Source organism: Lepisma saccharinum, chromosome 4 (genome assembly GCF_977018435.1).
Source record: "Lepisma saccharinum chromosome 4, izLepSacc3.1, whole genome shotgun sequence".
NCBI classification, from domain to species: Eukaryota; Metazoa; Arthropoda; class Insecta; order Zygentoma; family Lepismatidae; genus Lepisma; species Lepisma saccharinum.
Window position 1 is genome coordinate 75,862,015 of NC_139232.1, and position 17,764 is coordinate 75,879,778.

The 17,764-nt window shown below is 38.0% G+C and overlaps 1 protein-coding gene across 1 annotated transcript in view; it reads right to left on the bottom strand.

Moving 5' to 3' along the window:
* Myo31DF (Unconventional myosin ID) overlaps nt 1-15,625 on the bottom strand; it is a 57,875-nt gene extending 42,250 nt beyond the window's left edge. The window contains exons 1-4 of the mRNA XM_083120783.1: nt 15,491-15,625; nt 11,364-11,470; nt 6,533-6,728; nt 3,040-3,259 (exon numbers count right to left, since the gene is read on the bottom strand). Of these exons, the coding sequence (XP_082976909.1) occupies nt 3,040-3,259; nt 6,533-6,728; nt 11,364-11,470; nt 15,491-15,579 (612 nt within the window). The 5' untranslated portion in view covers nt 15,580-15,625. The remainder of the gene's footprint in view (nt 1-3,039; nt 3,260-6,532; nt 6,729-11,363; nt 11,471-15,490) is intronic.
* Nucleotides 15,626-17,764: the final 2,139 nt, after the last annotated feature.

Genomic DNA, 17,764 nt, shown 5'->3' on the forward strand with positions numbered 1-17,764 from the left:
TTGCATGAGAGTGCAATGTTCCGTTTGTTAAGACGATGCAACCCCGTAGCCAGTGTTTCAGCCTCGCCGTGTTTTCACTAGAACCACCTGTCGAGTTCGGAACAAGCAATTTTTCCCGAATGGGTGTCACTTGTCGCACAACATTGTAGCAACATTGTGTTCGGACGTCACAGGAGAGAGCTGTTTTTACAATTTTTCTTTGTATTTATGCTAATGGAACCTAACCTAACAGGCCTAACCTAACCACGTAGGCATTCCTCGTCTGACGTCAATATTGAAGGTTGCAAGATTGTTGTGCGTAAAGGAAGAGAATTAACGAATTACGAAAGAAAGATGGTTCCGACCCGAATGGGTGTCACTTATCGCACAACACTGTAGCAACATTGTGTTCTGACGTCACAGGAAAGATCTTTTTCATGTTAGGCAATACAAGCTAACGCGTCTCTTAGCGAAAATAATAATTTTTCTTTGTATCTATGCTAATGGAACCTAACCCAACAGGCCTAACCTAACCACGTAGGCATTCCTCGTCTGACGTCAATATTCAAGGTTGCAAGAAGGTTGTGCGTAAAGGAAGAGCATTAACAAATTTCGAAAGAAAGATGGTTCCGACCCGAAGTGTCACTTATCGCACAACACTCTAGCAACATTGTGTTCTGACGTCGCAGGAGAGACCTTTTTCATGTTAGGCAATAAAAAGGTAACGCGTCTCTTAGCGAAAATATTATTTTCTCTTTGTATTTATGCTAATGGAACCTAACCTAACAGGCCTAACCTAACCACGTAGGCATTCCTCGTCTGACGTCAATATTGAAGGTTGCAAGAGTGTTGTGCGTAAAGGAAGAGCATTAACGAATTGCGAAAGAAAGATGGTTCCGAATTGCTGTGTATGGACAATGAACGTGGTAAATCGCAAGGTTATTTTACAAGTTCTACACGTAAATGCGACGTATTAGCATAATTTCAAATAGGGGCATGAAAGTAGATATTTTCCGGTGAACGAGGTTGCACCACTGCATAAATCGACAAAACACTCTCAGAACGCCCCCTAAACCTGTATGCTATGACGGCCATAATGTGTTACAGATTCGTAACAGTAAGTACTCGTAAATAGAGAAAATAAACATTATCTTAGTTAGAAATGCATTATTTCGCCTTAAGAAATGTTCCGCAACACGTTAGCAATGTAAAGAAGTCCGAAATATATGATTCGTAGGTGTTTCACCCATACGATAATAGTACCATTAATTTTACTTTACTTCCCAAATTAATGCCATTTTGTGACTCCACAAATATAACTGTTTCCATCAATTTACATACCGTCTTTCAAGACAAACAAATCTACACAATATATTCCAAAAACTAACTAAGCCGCATTACTTTCATAAGAAAATTAGCAGCCGTACTGATCGCACTGACATCTATGTTGTCATCCGTCTCGGGAACCAGTTTCTTGGGTTGTTTTCCACACTACGTGTTCAAGGCGCTGTACCAAAACTAATAAACATGAACAAGCATGATGACCTTTCCTTCAGAAAGTTGATCTTGACTAACTGGCATCTTCCTCGTGCATTTGAAAATTCAGATTTAACTTTCTTCTTCCAGATAGTAGCTACATACCATGTTCTCTCACTGGCAATGTCTAAGACTACTGTGTTTCAAAGGCAACAGATCCCGTTGCGGTAGCACTGGCAGAAATGATTCCCCGCAGGTAAAACAGCGATAGTGAAAAATTAGGTGAGGCCAGGTTGGCTCGGTAGCTTAGTGGTTACAGCAATGGCACAGTATGCCAGAGACCCGGGTTCGAGTCCTGGTCGAGCCTGCATTTTTCGCTGAAAATTTCTACATAGTACATTCCTGTGTGTGCCTAATCTACAATAATTAACATCTCTATGCTGGGAGGAACCAGGCAATGTCAAAGTCTACTGTGTTTCAAAGGCAACAGATCCGGTTGTGGTAGCACTGGCAGAGACGATTCCATGCAGTTAAAACAGCGATAGCGAAAAATAGTGACTAGAGCAATGGCACGGTATGCCAGAGACCCGGGTTCGAGTCCTGGTTGAGCTTGATTTTCTTTCTGAAAATTTCTACCTAAAATAGTATATAACTTACATTTTAAGTACAGATATTTTACAAACATTTTCTGAATTGTTTCTAAGTTTTCCCAGCTGGCTTTAGTACAATTATGATTCCAAATAACACTGGCAAACCCTACAATTGGTATAATCACTGTTAACATACAGTGTGCACATCAAAGGTCAATTATTTGAGTTTCCACATTTACTTAATATAAAGCCAAGATTTATCTTGCTCTAAAAATAATACTGTTACAGTGATCACTAATTAATTTCTCATCATTTCTATGTCCTTAATTGAATGCACCCTAGTTATTTTCTTTCTCTCCATAGAATAGATAGATTGTTCTGATATTACATTTTCATAAAGAAGGTTGTAACAGAAGTTTTGTTTAAGGTGGTTGGCTTTCAGACAAACTAAAAGGTAATAGTCAATGTTACTTTCTAGCACATCATATTTATTGCTATTATTTATTTGAAAGTATTTTCTTAAACTGTCTGCAAAAAGTAAAGATTTTAAGTACTTTAAGCCATTGTTTTTTCCAATATAAATAGCAAATAACAATGGACCAAGAGTTGAGGCTTGTGGCACACCTCTTTAGTCCTATTCCAGATGTTACTATACCATATCAAACTCTAAATTTACAATCAGGAAGATAGCTCTGTTAAGACTGATGTGCTATGTTCCAATGGAAAATTTATGTACCAAAATTTGTAAATATTGTGAATTGCTTTGAATTGTTACAATTTCCAAGTATCAGTATTGGTTTCAGTGAGGAACAGTAAGAGTATTGGTACTACAAATAACACTATTTTCCTGGTCTTTTCCAGGTTCTTGGACAAATTTTCAAAATTCTATGACTTTTTCAATTCCCTGATTTTTCCAGGTTCTCCAGGTCAGTGGAAACCTCTACTTGTCTCTCACAATTATTTGCTATAGTACGTAAATAAGAACTGAACTTACCTGATAGAAAGAATGAAAGTTCCGTTCCCCTGGCTGCTGGTGTATCACCCTGGACTTTTCCAACAAGTAGTTGTTTATGTGGCCTCCAATTGGATCTCCTTTGAAATCGAAGTTTATGTCCATGTACTTTCCAAACCTTGAAGAATTGTCATTTCGATTGGTCTTGGCATTACCAAACGTTTCCAAAATTGCATTTGACTGCAGCAACACATTTTTCACCCTAAAAGAAAATTCAAAAGATCAAAAAACATCTAGTGAAGAGATTGCCACTCTCTCCAAGGTATGGGGCTACTTTCCACATTTCAAAATACATTTATGAGCTACCAAGAGTGGGCTGTATTTTTAAAAATGTCTTGGTTCACACAAAATGTTCAGATGGAATGACATCATTATTTGTTAATAGACAGATGGGGCAATAAAAAATCATCTTGTCGCAAGATCTTTTAACATTAGAAAATTTAAACCTTTGCATTTACTAATTTCCAATATATCATCTCATATTGATCACTGTACCTAATAGCCAGACAGGTCAATCAAATTAATATACAACTGATTCCACATCAAATCACCCAGACAAATTTCAAAATGCAACCCACAGATTCAGGTTTTCATGAAACTTGGTGTATTTGTTAATACTACCAAGGTATAAACACATGCAAAATTTTTCTTCTATACACCTCAAAGTTACCGAGAAACAGGAGGCTCAAGTTTCAGAATTTCGGACGGATCGGTAATTACCGAGGCAAATGACCTGCAGTGCTTAACAGAAAAAGTTATATCTCAGAGTCAAATCGACATATCACTTTGAAATTTTTTCTATTAGTTCATACATATGTGTGTATTCAATTTTAAAACTTGTCACCAAGATTCCTTTGCACTGAGAGCCAGAAAAATTATTGTATTGTAAATAATGTTGATTCTTTTGAGTCAACGTCTGATGTTACTAAAATTGCATTATCCCTAAAAGGTACTGTAGTTATCATGCAATTATTATTTTTTTCAAATTAAAGGTTAAAGTATGTTCTAGAAGACTACAAATTAAAATTAGTGGTTATCTCACTGCTTCTATTAATAAATATTCATGAAAATAAATTTTATGTACATTGTTATGGGTTATTCCATGCCAAATCATCACCAAAAAAAATAACTTTTCAACCCGACCATTTCAGATTTTCATGAAATTTGGTAGGATGGTAGAAGACATGAAGTAACTTACATATGTAAAATGTTAGGCCCCAATGATACACGGTATTCATACAGCAGGGTTGCCTACCTTATAACAAATGTAAAATTTAAGTGCTTGCCAGATCAAATAAAACAATTCATAACTTTGCTTCCAATTATGGTATAACTTTCATCTCGAGCTTGTTTTGAAGCTAAGGGAGCATAGTTTTCATAAAAAAACATCTTTATATGAAAATATTGGAATTTTCACTTCAAGGTCACTAATTTCCTCATTCCAACTATCAAGCTGTCTCTGTACTACTTCTTCCCTGTTTCTCCATATTACCAAGTCATCAGCAAACAACAGGGCTGATCTGTTCATCTGTTCCTCTCCTATGTTCTTCCCCACCTCTTCGTTAATTGCATCCATTGTAATTATGAAGAGCAGTGGGGAAAGAGCACTTCCCTGTTTTAGTCCATTACTTATATTGTATCACTCTATTCTTCCAACTGGTATCTTCACACATCTGATTGGCCTTGTGTGTACTCTGCACTCTACACACTATCTCGTCCTAGACTCCTCTCACTCTCTTAGAGCCTTCCAAATCTTTGTTCTGTCCATGCTATTGTATGCCTTTTCTATATCTAGGAATGCCATAATCAAATCATTTTCATATCTTAGTGCCTTTCCTGCATGTCTTATGGTGAATATCAGATCTACTGTTGATCTGCCTCTTCTAAATCCATACTGTTCCTCTCTCATGCTCAGCTCTGTCACTTCCCTTATTCTTTTCTCTAATATTATCTCATACACCTTTGCTTAGTGGCACATTAGTGTTATTCCTCTGTGGTTTTTACATTCCTTTCTATCACCTTTCTTGAATATGGGAACTGTTAGTCCCTTTGTCCATCTCTTGGCACTTCTCTCTCTTGCCACAATGTATAACCACTGCACACCAATCACTCCAGCTCCTAGTATCATTTCCACTGACACTTCATCTACTCCAGGTGCTTCCTCCACTTCATTCCTTGAGAGATTCATCTTCCCTTTCACTTCTTCATGTTCATTTTCAATCTCCTCACATCTCCTACTAGTAGTATGTGGCCACAGTCTAAGTTCTCACTGGGTATTACTTTAATGTTGTTCATTATCTTCTTTACTTCCTTGTTTAAAAATATATAATCCATTACAGGCTTTTGTTCATTATTACAACTGTATCTTGTAATTTTATGGCTGTCATATTTCCTCTTAAACCAGCTATTACCTACTAACAGTCCACTCTCTTACAAAAGTCCAGTAGCTTCCTTCCCTCTTCATTCCTCTGCTCAAAGTATTTCTGTAAGCATTGAATTGCAGCACCCACCAGCAGTTTTCGCTATTCAATGGACATCGTGTTGCTACGTTCCGAGAACAGCTTTACTCCGCTGAATAAAAATCTGTTTAAAATCGGTTTTGCAATGTGAATTGACAATGATAATGCATTTTAAAAACAGATGCAAAGAGCTTCAAAACAAGAGTAATATTATATTAATAGGACTACCCAATACCACGAAAAAGTTGTTTGGCAAAATTGAAAACAACAGTTTTTTTAGAAATTTTGAAAACTTGAAAATTAATAATTGTGTTTAAAACCTTTCTGCCTGCATCCTACTAAAATTTCATAACGATCGGACAACCCTTTTTTGATTTACAGAATTTCAAAGATAGCAATTGTTTGCAAAACTAAGAAGAAAAAAACTAGCCTTTTTTTGTTCTCACGATGATAAAAAATAGAAGGCATAGCATAGATTAACGCAGAATTGAATGAGCAATGAGCTATATTTTGATGTAACTCGTTTTTATGTAGGTCTACTGGTTTATTTTTAATTGAAGACCAAACTCTAGTATCTATAATCTTAATCCGATAGTAGATGGTAACATGGATAAGGTGTTAATTTGAGACTTCTGAGGGAGAATTTGGGAATTTGGAGATAAGTACAAAGTCAGGCCCACAAAAGAAATTATTTACACATTGAAAAAACAATAGACATCTGAAATAAAAATATAACTGACCATCTGATAAAATTTTGGCCTGATAGTTGTAACTGTGTCCGTAATTCACCTTGCATGGCTGATTTTCCACCCTGATGCCACTTATGTACAGATGTAAACAGAGAGCAGTTTGAAGCAATAAAATAACTGTAGTAAGTATTGTTGTTTACTTTCAACTACCATTATTTCATCATCAGTAATCAAATAGTGTCAGCACACCATGTGATCAAACATTTACCTTTCAGACTCACCTTACATAATTTACCAATAACCCTAACATTAACATGAATTACTTACCTTTCTATTTCTTGTTGTCCTCCAACATTTGTAACAGCAGCAATGTATTTCATGATGATTTTTGATGCTTCTGTCTTGCCACTGCCTGATTCACCACTGATCACAATGCATGTGTCCTTTCCCTGCTGTTTCATTATTTTGTAGGCAGAATCAGCTATGGCAAAAATGTGGGGAGGATTTTCAAATATCTCACGGCCTAGAAATGCAAAGATGAGAAAGATGTGAGCAGTGAAGGCAGTACAGCACATGAAACAAATAGCAATTAGAAATAGTGCATCACACATTGAGGAATCAAATAAGTACATGAAAATTTAATCAGTGCTGCTACTATAAGAACCAGTACTGTCCTAGCCAAAACAGTCTTGATAAGCCATAACCTACACCACATTTCACAAAGTAGCTAAAGTCCAGTTTAGGAATGTACAGTCACGGACACTTTAGGTTTGTGATAACCCCATTGACTTCCAATTAGATTATTACAGCAGAAGTGTCCATTACTGTACATTTCCAGATACTCAAGCTGTTGCCACATTGTGTGGATTCAGGAGTTAGGACAAGAAGAGTCAAAGTTTAAAACATTTGAAGGTAGGTTGGTCTAGAAAAAAAAAGTAAAAGACAGTGTAAAGTGCCTTGTCACTGCTTGCTACTCCAGTCCTACTCCTGAGATGGGAGTAGGAAGCAGTGAGAGGGCACTCTGCATTTTCTGTTACCTTTCCTATCCCAACTTACCTTCAGATGTTTTAAACTTTGACTGTTCTTGTCCTAACTCCTGAAAACTACATGATGTGGTGAACGCTTTAACATGAAAGTAACTACATGCCTGAACTAGACTTCTGCTACTTAGCAAAACATTTTTTTTAATATGTCCAACAAAACTTATTAGTACATCTTAATAATTATGCTCACTTTAAAAAAAATGGGGAGGGGAGAATCAGAAGGGCAGATAAATAAAAATTGAAGGAAACTACATACAAATCACACAAAATGAAAACTTCTATATTTCGCAGCCTGGTCATGTTGTTCACAGGAGAAGGAAAGATGGGGGTATGTTGACCAACAGTACCCCCTCAAGAATTACACTGAATTTACTTTAAATTGACAGATTTCGATGTTTTACGTATATTAAAACTGGTTAAATATAAAATTGGTTCCAGCATATAGAAACACAAATAACGGATATATTTGATCCCAAAGTATGGCCCACGTAAGTAAAATCCTGCCATCTCAGAGTACTTTCTCAGCTTTTGTTAGTAAAAACTGATTGTATGTACACTAAAATAGCGAAAGAACACCTCGGGAATTGCTACCAGCGCCAAACCTAATGATGTAGCTCCTATTGTGGAATGTTGTGTTCGGTGCTATACATTTTCACTTGCGCAAAGCGTTCAGGCTGTTCTCCTTCACAGTAAGGTAACATTCTAAAAAAATAACAGAAGAACTTTATACTTCACAATAACACATCTCTGCAAACTAAAAACAACTGAAACTGTTCATAACATAATCTTGATAAACCATACAAAATATTTCACTTTCTCCCAGGGTACGAAAGATTGCATCATATTGCAGTGCAGCCAGATAACTGAGAAGATAGCAACAGGCATTCAACAAAAGTGTACCCTCACCCCTTTTGTTTGGTACAGGTATAGGTTGGGATAGTTACTGAGCAGCTAGGTTACGTCTGGGGGCTTGTTAGCATGTATAACTGTTATGTAGGTTCTTTCCCAGGACTTCCAAAAGGATGTGCAAGTTGACAGGGGTATTTGATGGATTATGACTCCTCTGAAACAGTCATAAAAGATTGTGTTGTGGCTGTTGGTGAGGGTGGCAACAGTGCAATCAGAGTTTTGAGTGGATGAATGGTGATTATTGATTCTGAGGTTGGGGGGGGGGGGGGGGGGGTAAAAGTCACCATAGATCTGGCAGATGAAAATGTATATCACGTTCAAGGAGTAGCACAGAACTCCAGTCAGCTAATTGTGAAGTGATATCATCTTTTCCCCAGATGGTACAGCCAACGGCAAATTAAATAGGAGGAAAAAGATTTTCACGACGGGAAATAAGTTGGCAATGCTGCGAACAGAAAGACATTCTTGATAAGATGCTTGAGGAGCGTCGAGCAAACTTTCCTGAATAACAGAACTCCAGTATCGAAGGTCATGCTATACGTGGATTGGCAACTTTCAGGAGCATGCATGCTGTCTGTCTACACAGTTCTCCCCAAATGCCTGTGTGAAGATGAATCTTCTGCTAGCTTTTGATTTTTGAAATGTAGTTCTGATATTGTAGTCATTTTACAATTACTTTTATTTGTTCTTATTTTGCTTTGCTTTTATGTCACTTTTATAATTAATTGCAACTATGAACATTGATAATAATCAGATTAAATTGATGAAGGGACACTTAAAAAATAAATTGCCAGACCAGGACTCGAACACGGAATCTAAAGCAGATAGGTTGGGGAAGACCATCAATAACTCCCGGCCATGAACTGGCTTATAACGTTTGTAATTCCTCAGGAGTATTTTTTGTTCTGTTCATGCCTAATACCTGCCTTCGGACAATTAATTTATAAGTGACATTAATGCACACTTCATTCGGTAGGTACAAGCCACTTATTGTTGGAGAGGAGGGACACACCTCATTCATATACCAGATACAATCATGGCCTATACTTGAATTGATTGATTGAATTGCTTTATTTTACTTCGCTTCTTGTGCCACTTTTGGCTAATTTGCTAAGATGAGGGTGAATGAGAGATGATATGATGAAATTGGTGAATGGACACTCACAAACATTCATGCCCAGGCCAGGATTTGAACCCGGGACCCCTGGCGTTGTAGCGTGATGTGCTAACCACTCTGCCATGGTGGCCAGCACATGTGAAACACTACTTTCGAAGATCATTTGGATATGGCAATTTTGATATGCAAGTTGCATTGTCTCTACTTACATTCATTATGTCCAAATTTTATCCTAATAGATAATCTCGCAACAACGCAAAATGTTTTCATTTCAAATTCACAATGACCAGTGGCGGTGATTAGGGGGGCAAGGGGGAGCAGTTGCCCCCCCCCCCCCAACTTGTGACCACTTTCGCCTCCGCACTATGCTAAATCTTATCTACAAAGAAAAATATACTGTCTTTGCCCCCAAGTTTTGGCACCCACAACTCATTTCCATCCAAGGTTGGGGGGGGGGGGCAATGCCCCCTGCGGTTGCGCCACTGTTTACAATTTCACATAATCAGACTTGAAATATCGTATCACGCCACAGACATGAATCGAACCTAGGGCCCGGGCATCATAAATAAATAAGCTAATCATGTTATAAAAAGGGTCCCGCTGAAGCATTGAAAAAGAGCTTCGTAAAAGCTCATCACGACAGCGACCTTCAGTGAAGTTGGAAAAACTCCGCTGACATTGCATTAGAAAATTAAATCAGGAATAAGCATTGCCAAAGGATGCGATCGAGGCAACCGTCGTAACGGCTGATAGTTCGAATTTCATTTAAATAGGCCTCATGAGAAAATATCTTGCTTAGTTGTCTTAATTTTTCCATCAGATGGAGTAGTTACAAAAGAACTCAGTTTCTAGTTGTTTTCAGTTTACGTAGAATCCGGTTGTCGCGAGAGAGCTCCACAGGCATCATAAGTTTAGAAAAAGGAGCGAACGAAAGATTGGGAAGTTCAAGTTATCGTTTAGAATATCGGTCTATGAAAGTACAGAGTTTGTAGCCCAGAGTTGCTCCCTCGTCAGTTTTCTTACAGAGTAGTGCCACATCACAACGAGGACCAGCGGAGAAGAGATCGCCGCAGAAATTTGGGTAACAAACATTCTTTATGTCTTTCCTTCCCCTGCCTGTTCAGTCAAAGGAAGTGTTTTTAAATATATGTCCGTGTGTTCTATTTCACGGGGCTCGTCCCCTTGCAGTTTGAGTGTCGCCTTTGTTCTCCAGAGCTAACCCCCTTTCTCTTACAACGTTCCTCTCGCTTAGCAAGCGAGTGGCTAAAGGATGTCAGAGCCTATCTTCGATCCCCTAATACTTAGACTTTACACGATATAAACACAAATCACAGATGTTACGAGATGTACTGATGTACAAAAAATTGTTAATTGTCAAACTCAAATTTACCTAATCAACATCAAGATATCTTGCAATAATCTTTCATCTGTCAGATTGTTCTGGAAAGGACAGTAAGAAAGTAAACAGATTGAGAGAATTGTTTTATTGAAAAACTTGCTTCAGGGCATGTATAATTTGAATAGGATTTGGATTAATAAAAGTTGTAATTTTTCACGTCTACGGAGAAAAATTAAAGTAGAATTCATGCATAATTCCTGGCGCCAAAAATTCATGCATAATTCCCAGAATTCAAAGAATTCCCAGTGAGTAGCCACCCTGATCAAGCTCAGAAGCCGACACCGAAGGTAAATATTTGTTATTTCACACCATTGTTGTACCAGTCTCAGTTAATTTCGATAATAAAGAGTGATAGGTGGAGATGGGATGAAGACCAGGTTCTAAACCCAGCTTTGAAGTGTGTAACGCTAACCAATTTGCCACAGTTGTTTTACAGAATTGCCTTGGGGATTAAGATCGCCAACTTCCTGGTTCAGCTAGACACTCGAAAGAAGAAGAAAAAAGTAATGTGGTAACATTCACCTTTTCCCATACAATTCCAGGGTTACAATAATTAATTTTCTTTGTTTGTCAAGTCATAAACACAGTGCAAAGGAATTCAAAACTTCTTAAACATGTGAAAAAATAAAATTAAGAAAAACTTATCACAGCAAAAAAAAATATTATCTGTGACAGTGTCACATATCATACCTTTATATTGTGAAACCCAATCATTTCCGTATATATTGACTGTCCTGTATGGATTCACTGAAACACACACCTCCCCAATGTACGAGTATATCTTGCCACCAGTAAACCTGCAAGAAAATTAGCACATTGGACATTTTTCATTCTTCAAAACAAGGTACGTACATGTTTCTCTTGTGTATATGTTCTAAAAGCTCCAAACATTAATTCACACCCATTTGTCTTCATTCTCCTATAAACTTTGTGAGAATCATCCAGTGAACAGAAGTTGAACCTGTCACCACCATACAGTAATGGTTTCGATTGTTTCATTTTTTCAAATTGTCCTAGCAGAAATACTAATTATCGTAGAATTTTGGAAATAATTGTCACACAAAATTTGAATCTTACTTAAAGTAAGTTTGGATTTTTTAAGAAAGTATTTTATATTGAAAAAAAACTCAAAAATTACCTTGTTCAAGCATTTACACTTCCCATGGACAAGGTATTCTCTGTTGCCAGTATATATTGTAGACTAGTGAGAATGAATGTAGAAGTAAATCGGAACCTTAGTAGAATGCATTTAGGGACTTTATTTTAATGCTAAGAGAACGGGCAATCAATGTTGTTACATTGGATGAAAATAAAATAAAAAATCCCAAAGAAAAATGGTTTTGGTATAATTTTTATTAGTCGTGAATAAACTATAAGTGCAGCATATGTAACACCTAAATAAATTAAAACAAACTAGTCATAATTTTTTACAGAAATGTCACATAGAAGCAAATGCAATGTGAATGAAAACCATTTTAACCTTAGACTGCATAGGGGTAGGTCCAGATTGGTTTTCCCGTATAAATTGCAATTTCAAGTGTGAGGTGGTAAGAGAGATGATACTCTGTGTAATTTCAGTCAAGACCGATACTTGGTTGTGTGGCGTATCCTTGGTTCACTGCTCTTCTGTACTCTCGTAATTTCTACACATGAGGTTACTTTGACCCCTTTCCTCCCTCAACATGCATCTTTATTGGATTTTTTCTAGTTTTAATATTTCTTATGCAATTCTCTGTAAAAAAAAAAATGAATTTCATTCTCCATTACAATAAATGCCTTGCTATTTAGTAAACAGTTCTCATCAAACAAAAGAACAAATACAAAAACGATAAATTCGTGTGGGGTCCAAGAGGCTGTCCAAAGCGGCCCAAGTTCCTTTTGTTTCATTGTGGATACGAATGTAATTTTTACATGGTTCGATTTAGATTTACTTCTGTTAACACATACTGCAGAGTTTTAGCACTTACTTATGATTTTGTTCAATATATGCTTTTGTAGTTAGGTTAGGCAGGCCAGTTTTGGTTCTCTTAGAATTAAAATAAAGTCCCTAAGTGCATTCTACTACGGTTCAGATTTACATCTACATTCATTCCCACTAGTCTACGATACTTACAGTCGACTCAACAGAAAATACACATGTTGCCATTCGTCACCGGACACCCCTCAAAAAGTAATTGGGATCGTCTGTACATGTCATACAACCTATAAAAGGCCTTGCCGGTTGAGAATACACTCATAACAGCTACAGCTGTCAATATGGACAGACGACGCAAGCTGAGTGAGGCAGAATGAGGGATGATCATTGGAGTCCACAGGTTTGGGCATTCGACCCGTGATATTTCAGACAAATTTCAGATACCCCGGTCAACAGTAAGTGATGTTATCGTGAAGTGGAAGCAAGAGGGGGTCATGACATGCCGACCCAGACCCAGTAAACCGAAAATATTAGCAGATTGTGACCGTCAATGCTTGAAACGTGTGGTGAAGTCAAACCGGAAGGCATCGTTACAGAATGTGGCACAGGAGTTTTGATCGGCTTCCATTAGTGCTGCAAGTAATCGTACTGTCCGCTTGGAGATCGTCGCACTTGGTTTTCATGGTCGCGCAGCAGTTCACAGGCCGCATATCACAGCCCGCAATGCGACCCGTCGGTTACAGTGGTGCAAGGAACGCCGCCATTGGACTTTCGAACAATGGAAATCCATCCTATGGAGTGATGAATCACGCTTACAGATGTGGCGGTTCGATGGATGTGGCGTATGCCCGGTGAACACTGTTTACAGGACTGTATCGTACCCACAGTGAAATTCGGCAGAGGTGGCATCATGGTGTGGTCCTGCTTTTCGTGGTATGGTCTTGGTTCTGTTGTTTTAGTTCGAGGAAACATAAATGCCGATGTAATAAAAAGTTCTGGACAATTCTGCCCGACCGACATTGTGGGAACAATTCGGTATTGGCCCATACCTGTTTCAGCACGACAATGCTCCAGGTCATACGGCAGGCATTATCAACACGTGGTTCGAGGACATGGGTGTGCAAAACCTTGATTGGCCAGCCCAAAGTCCAGATATCAACCCCATTGAACACCTTTGGGACGAGTTGGAGCGCCCCTTGAGAGCCAGACCATGCTGCCCAATAAAACACCACTGAGCTATTTGCCGCATTGCAGGAGGAATGGGGCAAGATTCCCGTCGACACGTAACGCAAATTGGTGTAAAGTCTTCCTCGAAAGGTTGCCCTACACGATACTGAAGTGGTGCTGCGACCGGATTAACGTACTGGTATGTGGTGTCCGGTGACGAAGGGCAACTTAGTGTACATTGTGCATGGAAAGCACGGATGCTTGCGTAAGGTAATTTATAAGTTGTTTTTTCAACAAATAACTTTTTCGAAATACAGTATCCATTACTTTAAGGAAGGTTTAAATTTCGTGTGATATTTTACGATAATTAGTCTTCCTGTTAGGAGAATTTGAAAAAAAAAATCATAAAACAATCAGAACTGTTAACTCTAAAACATTTAAGATGGTCGATTTCACCAGGATTAAAAGAATAATAGGTTGTAATTCACACATCCTTCAGGTGCGTATGTCAAGATTCCATTCCAACTAAAATGAAACAAATTATTACCCTTGTCTTTCATTTTTGTATCACGTTTCTTTTGTTTTTTTTACAATTTAGAAGAAATTTATCAAATATAATGAAGTCATTCTTGTCTATTTTCATTGAAGACGTACATGTTGGATCATTTTTGTAGGTTCTCGCAGTTTGGAATTTCATACAGGGTGTCTACCAAAATTCTTGACTTTTTCATGACCTTTCTTTCCTTTTCTTGACCTTCTTTCCCTTTTTCTTAGCATGTATTTAATCGCCTCTTACTTAGGTAGCCTATAGTTGGAAATTAAGAAAATATATATTTTCATTCAATGGAAACGCCTACCACAAGGCTGGTTAACATGAAAACTGAAGCTGTACTTCAACAAGAGATTTAGACTTGCTTTAATTATTAATGCATGTAAAAAATAATGCTTCAGATTTCATCCTGGATGGAAAATGGCCACTTTACTTTAATATTTTTAAAAAACTTCACGCACATGAGAATTTAATTCTTAAGAAACAAAGCGAAAAATATCTCAACCGCAACACAACACAATTTTAGATTTCCAAATATTCTATTTTATCAAGTCCCAGTACAGGTATATAACAATGTAAATTCACTATAGTGTAAAAAAAATATCAAACATTCTTGACCACAAGCATTTTTCTTGACCTACCTGTTGATTTCTCGACTTTCTCTTGACATTCTTGACTGGCCCTGTCATATTATACATTTGAGATTTTGTTACATATACAAACACTATCTACACTGCTTAAATTTCTTCAAGTTTCTACTTTATCTTTAGCGCCATCCCTAAAGGCTTACTGTGTTTTGCCAACTAATAAATTTCTTGTTCATGCTTCTAATTGTATTCGTGTTTTGAATTGAGGGTAATTCAAATTCGCATGGCAGTTTTCAAAGCCACGCCCTCATCCACCTGTTGATAACATAAAATTCACAAACTAAAAAAAAGGTCTATCTAAATTCTGTCACAATAACAGCATGTCAGTAACTGTGAAATTCTTTATGTGGTTCTGCTTTCATTGAACATGCTTGTTTCTTCTTGTCAGTATTGACAGAGTAAAATAAACGGAATAATACACACCCAAAGGTAACAGATTTCGTGTCCTCATTCAAATACAACCCTCAAAAGTTTTACATCACAATGGAGCAAATTTTATTTTAAATTGGTATAATAAAAAAAACTGAAATGTACGTACCTTACTCGCAAGTTCCCTACAAAATTATCAAGGTTTACTTCATCCAAAAGTACAAAATCCCCAATTCCCACATCATCTTGCCCCGCCATTGTCCCCGTGAGTCATACCAGAAACAAAGTGAAGTGAGTCAGTCAGACAGCTTTCTGAAAGGGGTCTCTTTTATTGCACAACGCGTAACCAACTTCGTGTTCTGACGTCAGAACTGAAATACGTATGTTATTAGGTTAGGCGTGTTAGGTTTAGTTCCCTCAGCATAACAACACAGCAAAAGTATTATTGTTTCTAAAGGAACTAAACCTAAAAAGCCTAACCTAGCCATTTAGCGTAACAATGAAATATTTCTAAGATGACGTCAGAACGCAATGTTACTCTCGCGTTGTGCGATAAAGGAGACCCTCCCGAAAGATATTAAAAGATATTCTACGTAATGGCTATTATATACAGCACTTTAATCCAGCCAAGAGAGATGCAGCTTCTAGACGGTACTCGCAGTCTTGTGTGTTCAAAAGGGAATTCCTCCCCAAACTCAACCTGCCCACAACCTTGGGCGAAAGTCAATTCTAAGGGGACAATGGGGGAGGCGCAAACATTGCCAGACGGACAAAAGGATACTCAGAAATGATGGAATTAGTTTTCATATATTTCTTGCATTTTTCTTCCAGACGGCCAAGGGCAACTGCAGGGAGGGGCAATTGCTCCCCTCGATTTCAAGTTTTGTGCAAGTAAAAATACATTTCGTAAAATTTTCTCCAGTGACGCCGTCAGCCTAAAATACAGATTTCGGAGTCAAATTCTTGGGGGCCTAACTAATGTCAGCTAAAAGGTAATTACGTAATACTTTACTACGGTATCATTTTACCAGTGACCAGGCCCGTACCCAAGGGGGCCATGGCCTTATTTTAGTTTTATAACCAGGCACGTAGCCAGAAATTTCTTTGGGGGGGGGAGCTAAACACCATCTTTTAAAGTGGTATAGATAGAACCTCACAGTTGTATGTTTAAGGCCAATGGTAGCGATTGGGTTCCAAAACGGGAGGAGCTGCAAGGAAAGTTTACTTCCTCTTGGTAGACAAGGCTTAGCATAAGAGGCCATAGGCCATAGTATGGAGGCAAAAAATGGGAAGCAACTATCCCCTAAGTCATTGCCACTGTTTAAAGCTGCCATTTTAATGAGGACGTGAAATTGGAACTGCCTTTACCACTCAACTCCCCTGTTTTCATGCATTAAAATTGTGTGCCGGAACCATCTGAGTATGTGTGTTTGTCCATTTCTTCTCATCAGGCATCAAAACATCTATGGTGTCTTTGAGTGTTTTTACGAAGCTGTTCCACATGCACGGAAAGGACAATCCACTCGACAACACGAGATTTTCAAACTGTGGGCTGCGAAGTAAACGCAGACAGTTCTCTAATATTTCTCTGATTCGAGCCTGAACACCAATAATGTGTCTTGTCTTCCCATGTTTCCAGTTCTTATAAAAGCAGAATTGTTCATATTCAGACCTAAGCTGTCGCAAGTGTATCAAAATTGTTTGTCACAGCTTCCGCAGTCTTGTCATATATCGGCACGAAACAAAGGAAGTCTTCTCGAATACAGCTGGATCGCGAAACAATTAATGCACGCGAAAACCCTTCCGTTCCCAACACATGTAATGTTCGTCTCCCAATATGATCAAATGCGTAACTCATTTATCTCCAGTGACGTGCCCGAGGGAGAGTTGGTGGGGTCATAACCCAATTTGACACAAGTATTCCTTAAGAGGGCGGTGGAGTTGGCGAAGGTCGCCATGGAAAGCGCTTAAATTTAACATGGGCTTTTTTGCATTTTGTTGAATATAACGTTTTAGGACAAAAATTGGCCGGAAAACACGAAGTAGATGTGAACTTACTTTATGAAACTTTGAGTACATGACACATTTATGCAATTTCAGTTTGATAAATGTGCACAAATTGCATTGTTTTTTTTTAAATTTCCCATAAGAAAAATACGTAAATAAGCAAAGAATGGTTTTGCGATTTGCGGGTAGCACAAACGAAAATGGCCATTATGATGCATACTAACGTAATGCTCAATTCTTTTATGACCAATCTAGAATGGGCTTTTCTTTCAAAAGACACTTGCACAGCCAAAAATGATTGTTTAAAAAAGTCATGTATTATCAACGGCGAAAGATACGTCCGCCAACATGTTCTGAAATCGCAAGCGGTTCGCCACTTGGCCACTCGATGCCTCTGTTGCAAAATTACCCCAGGCTGACGGGGAGGGCTAGTTCG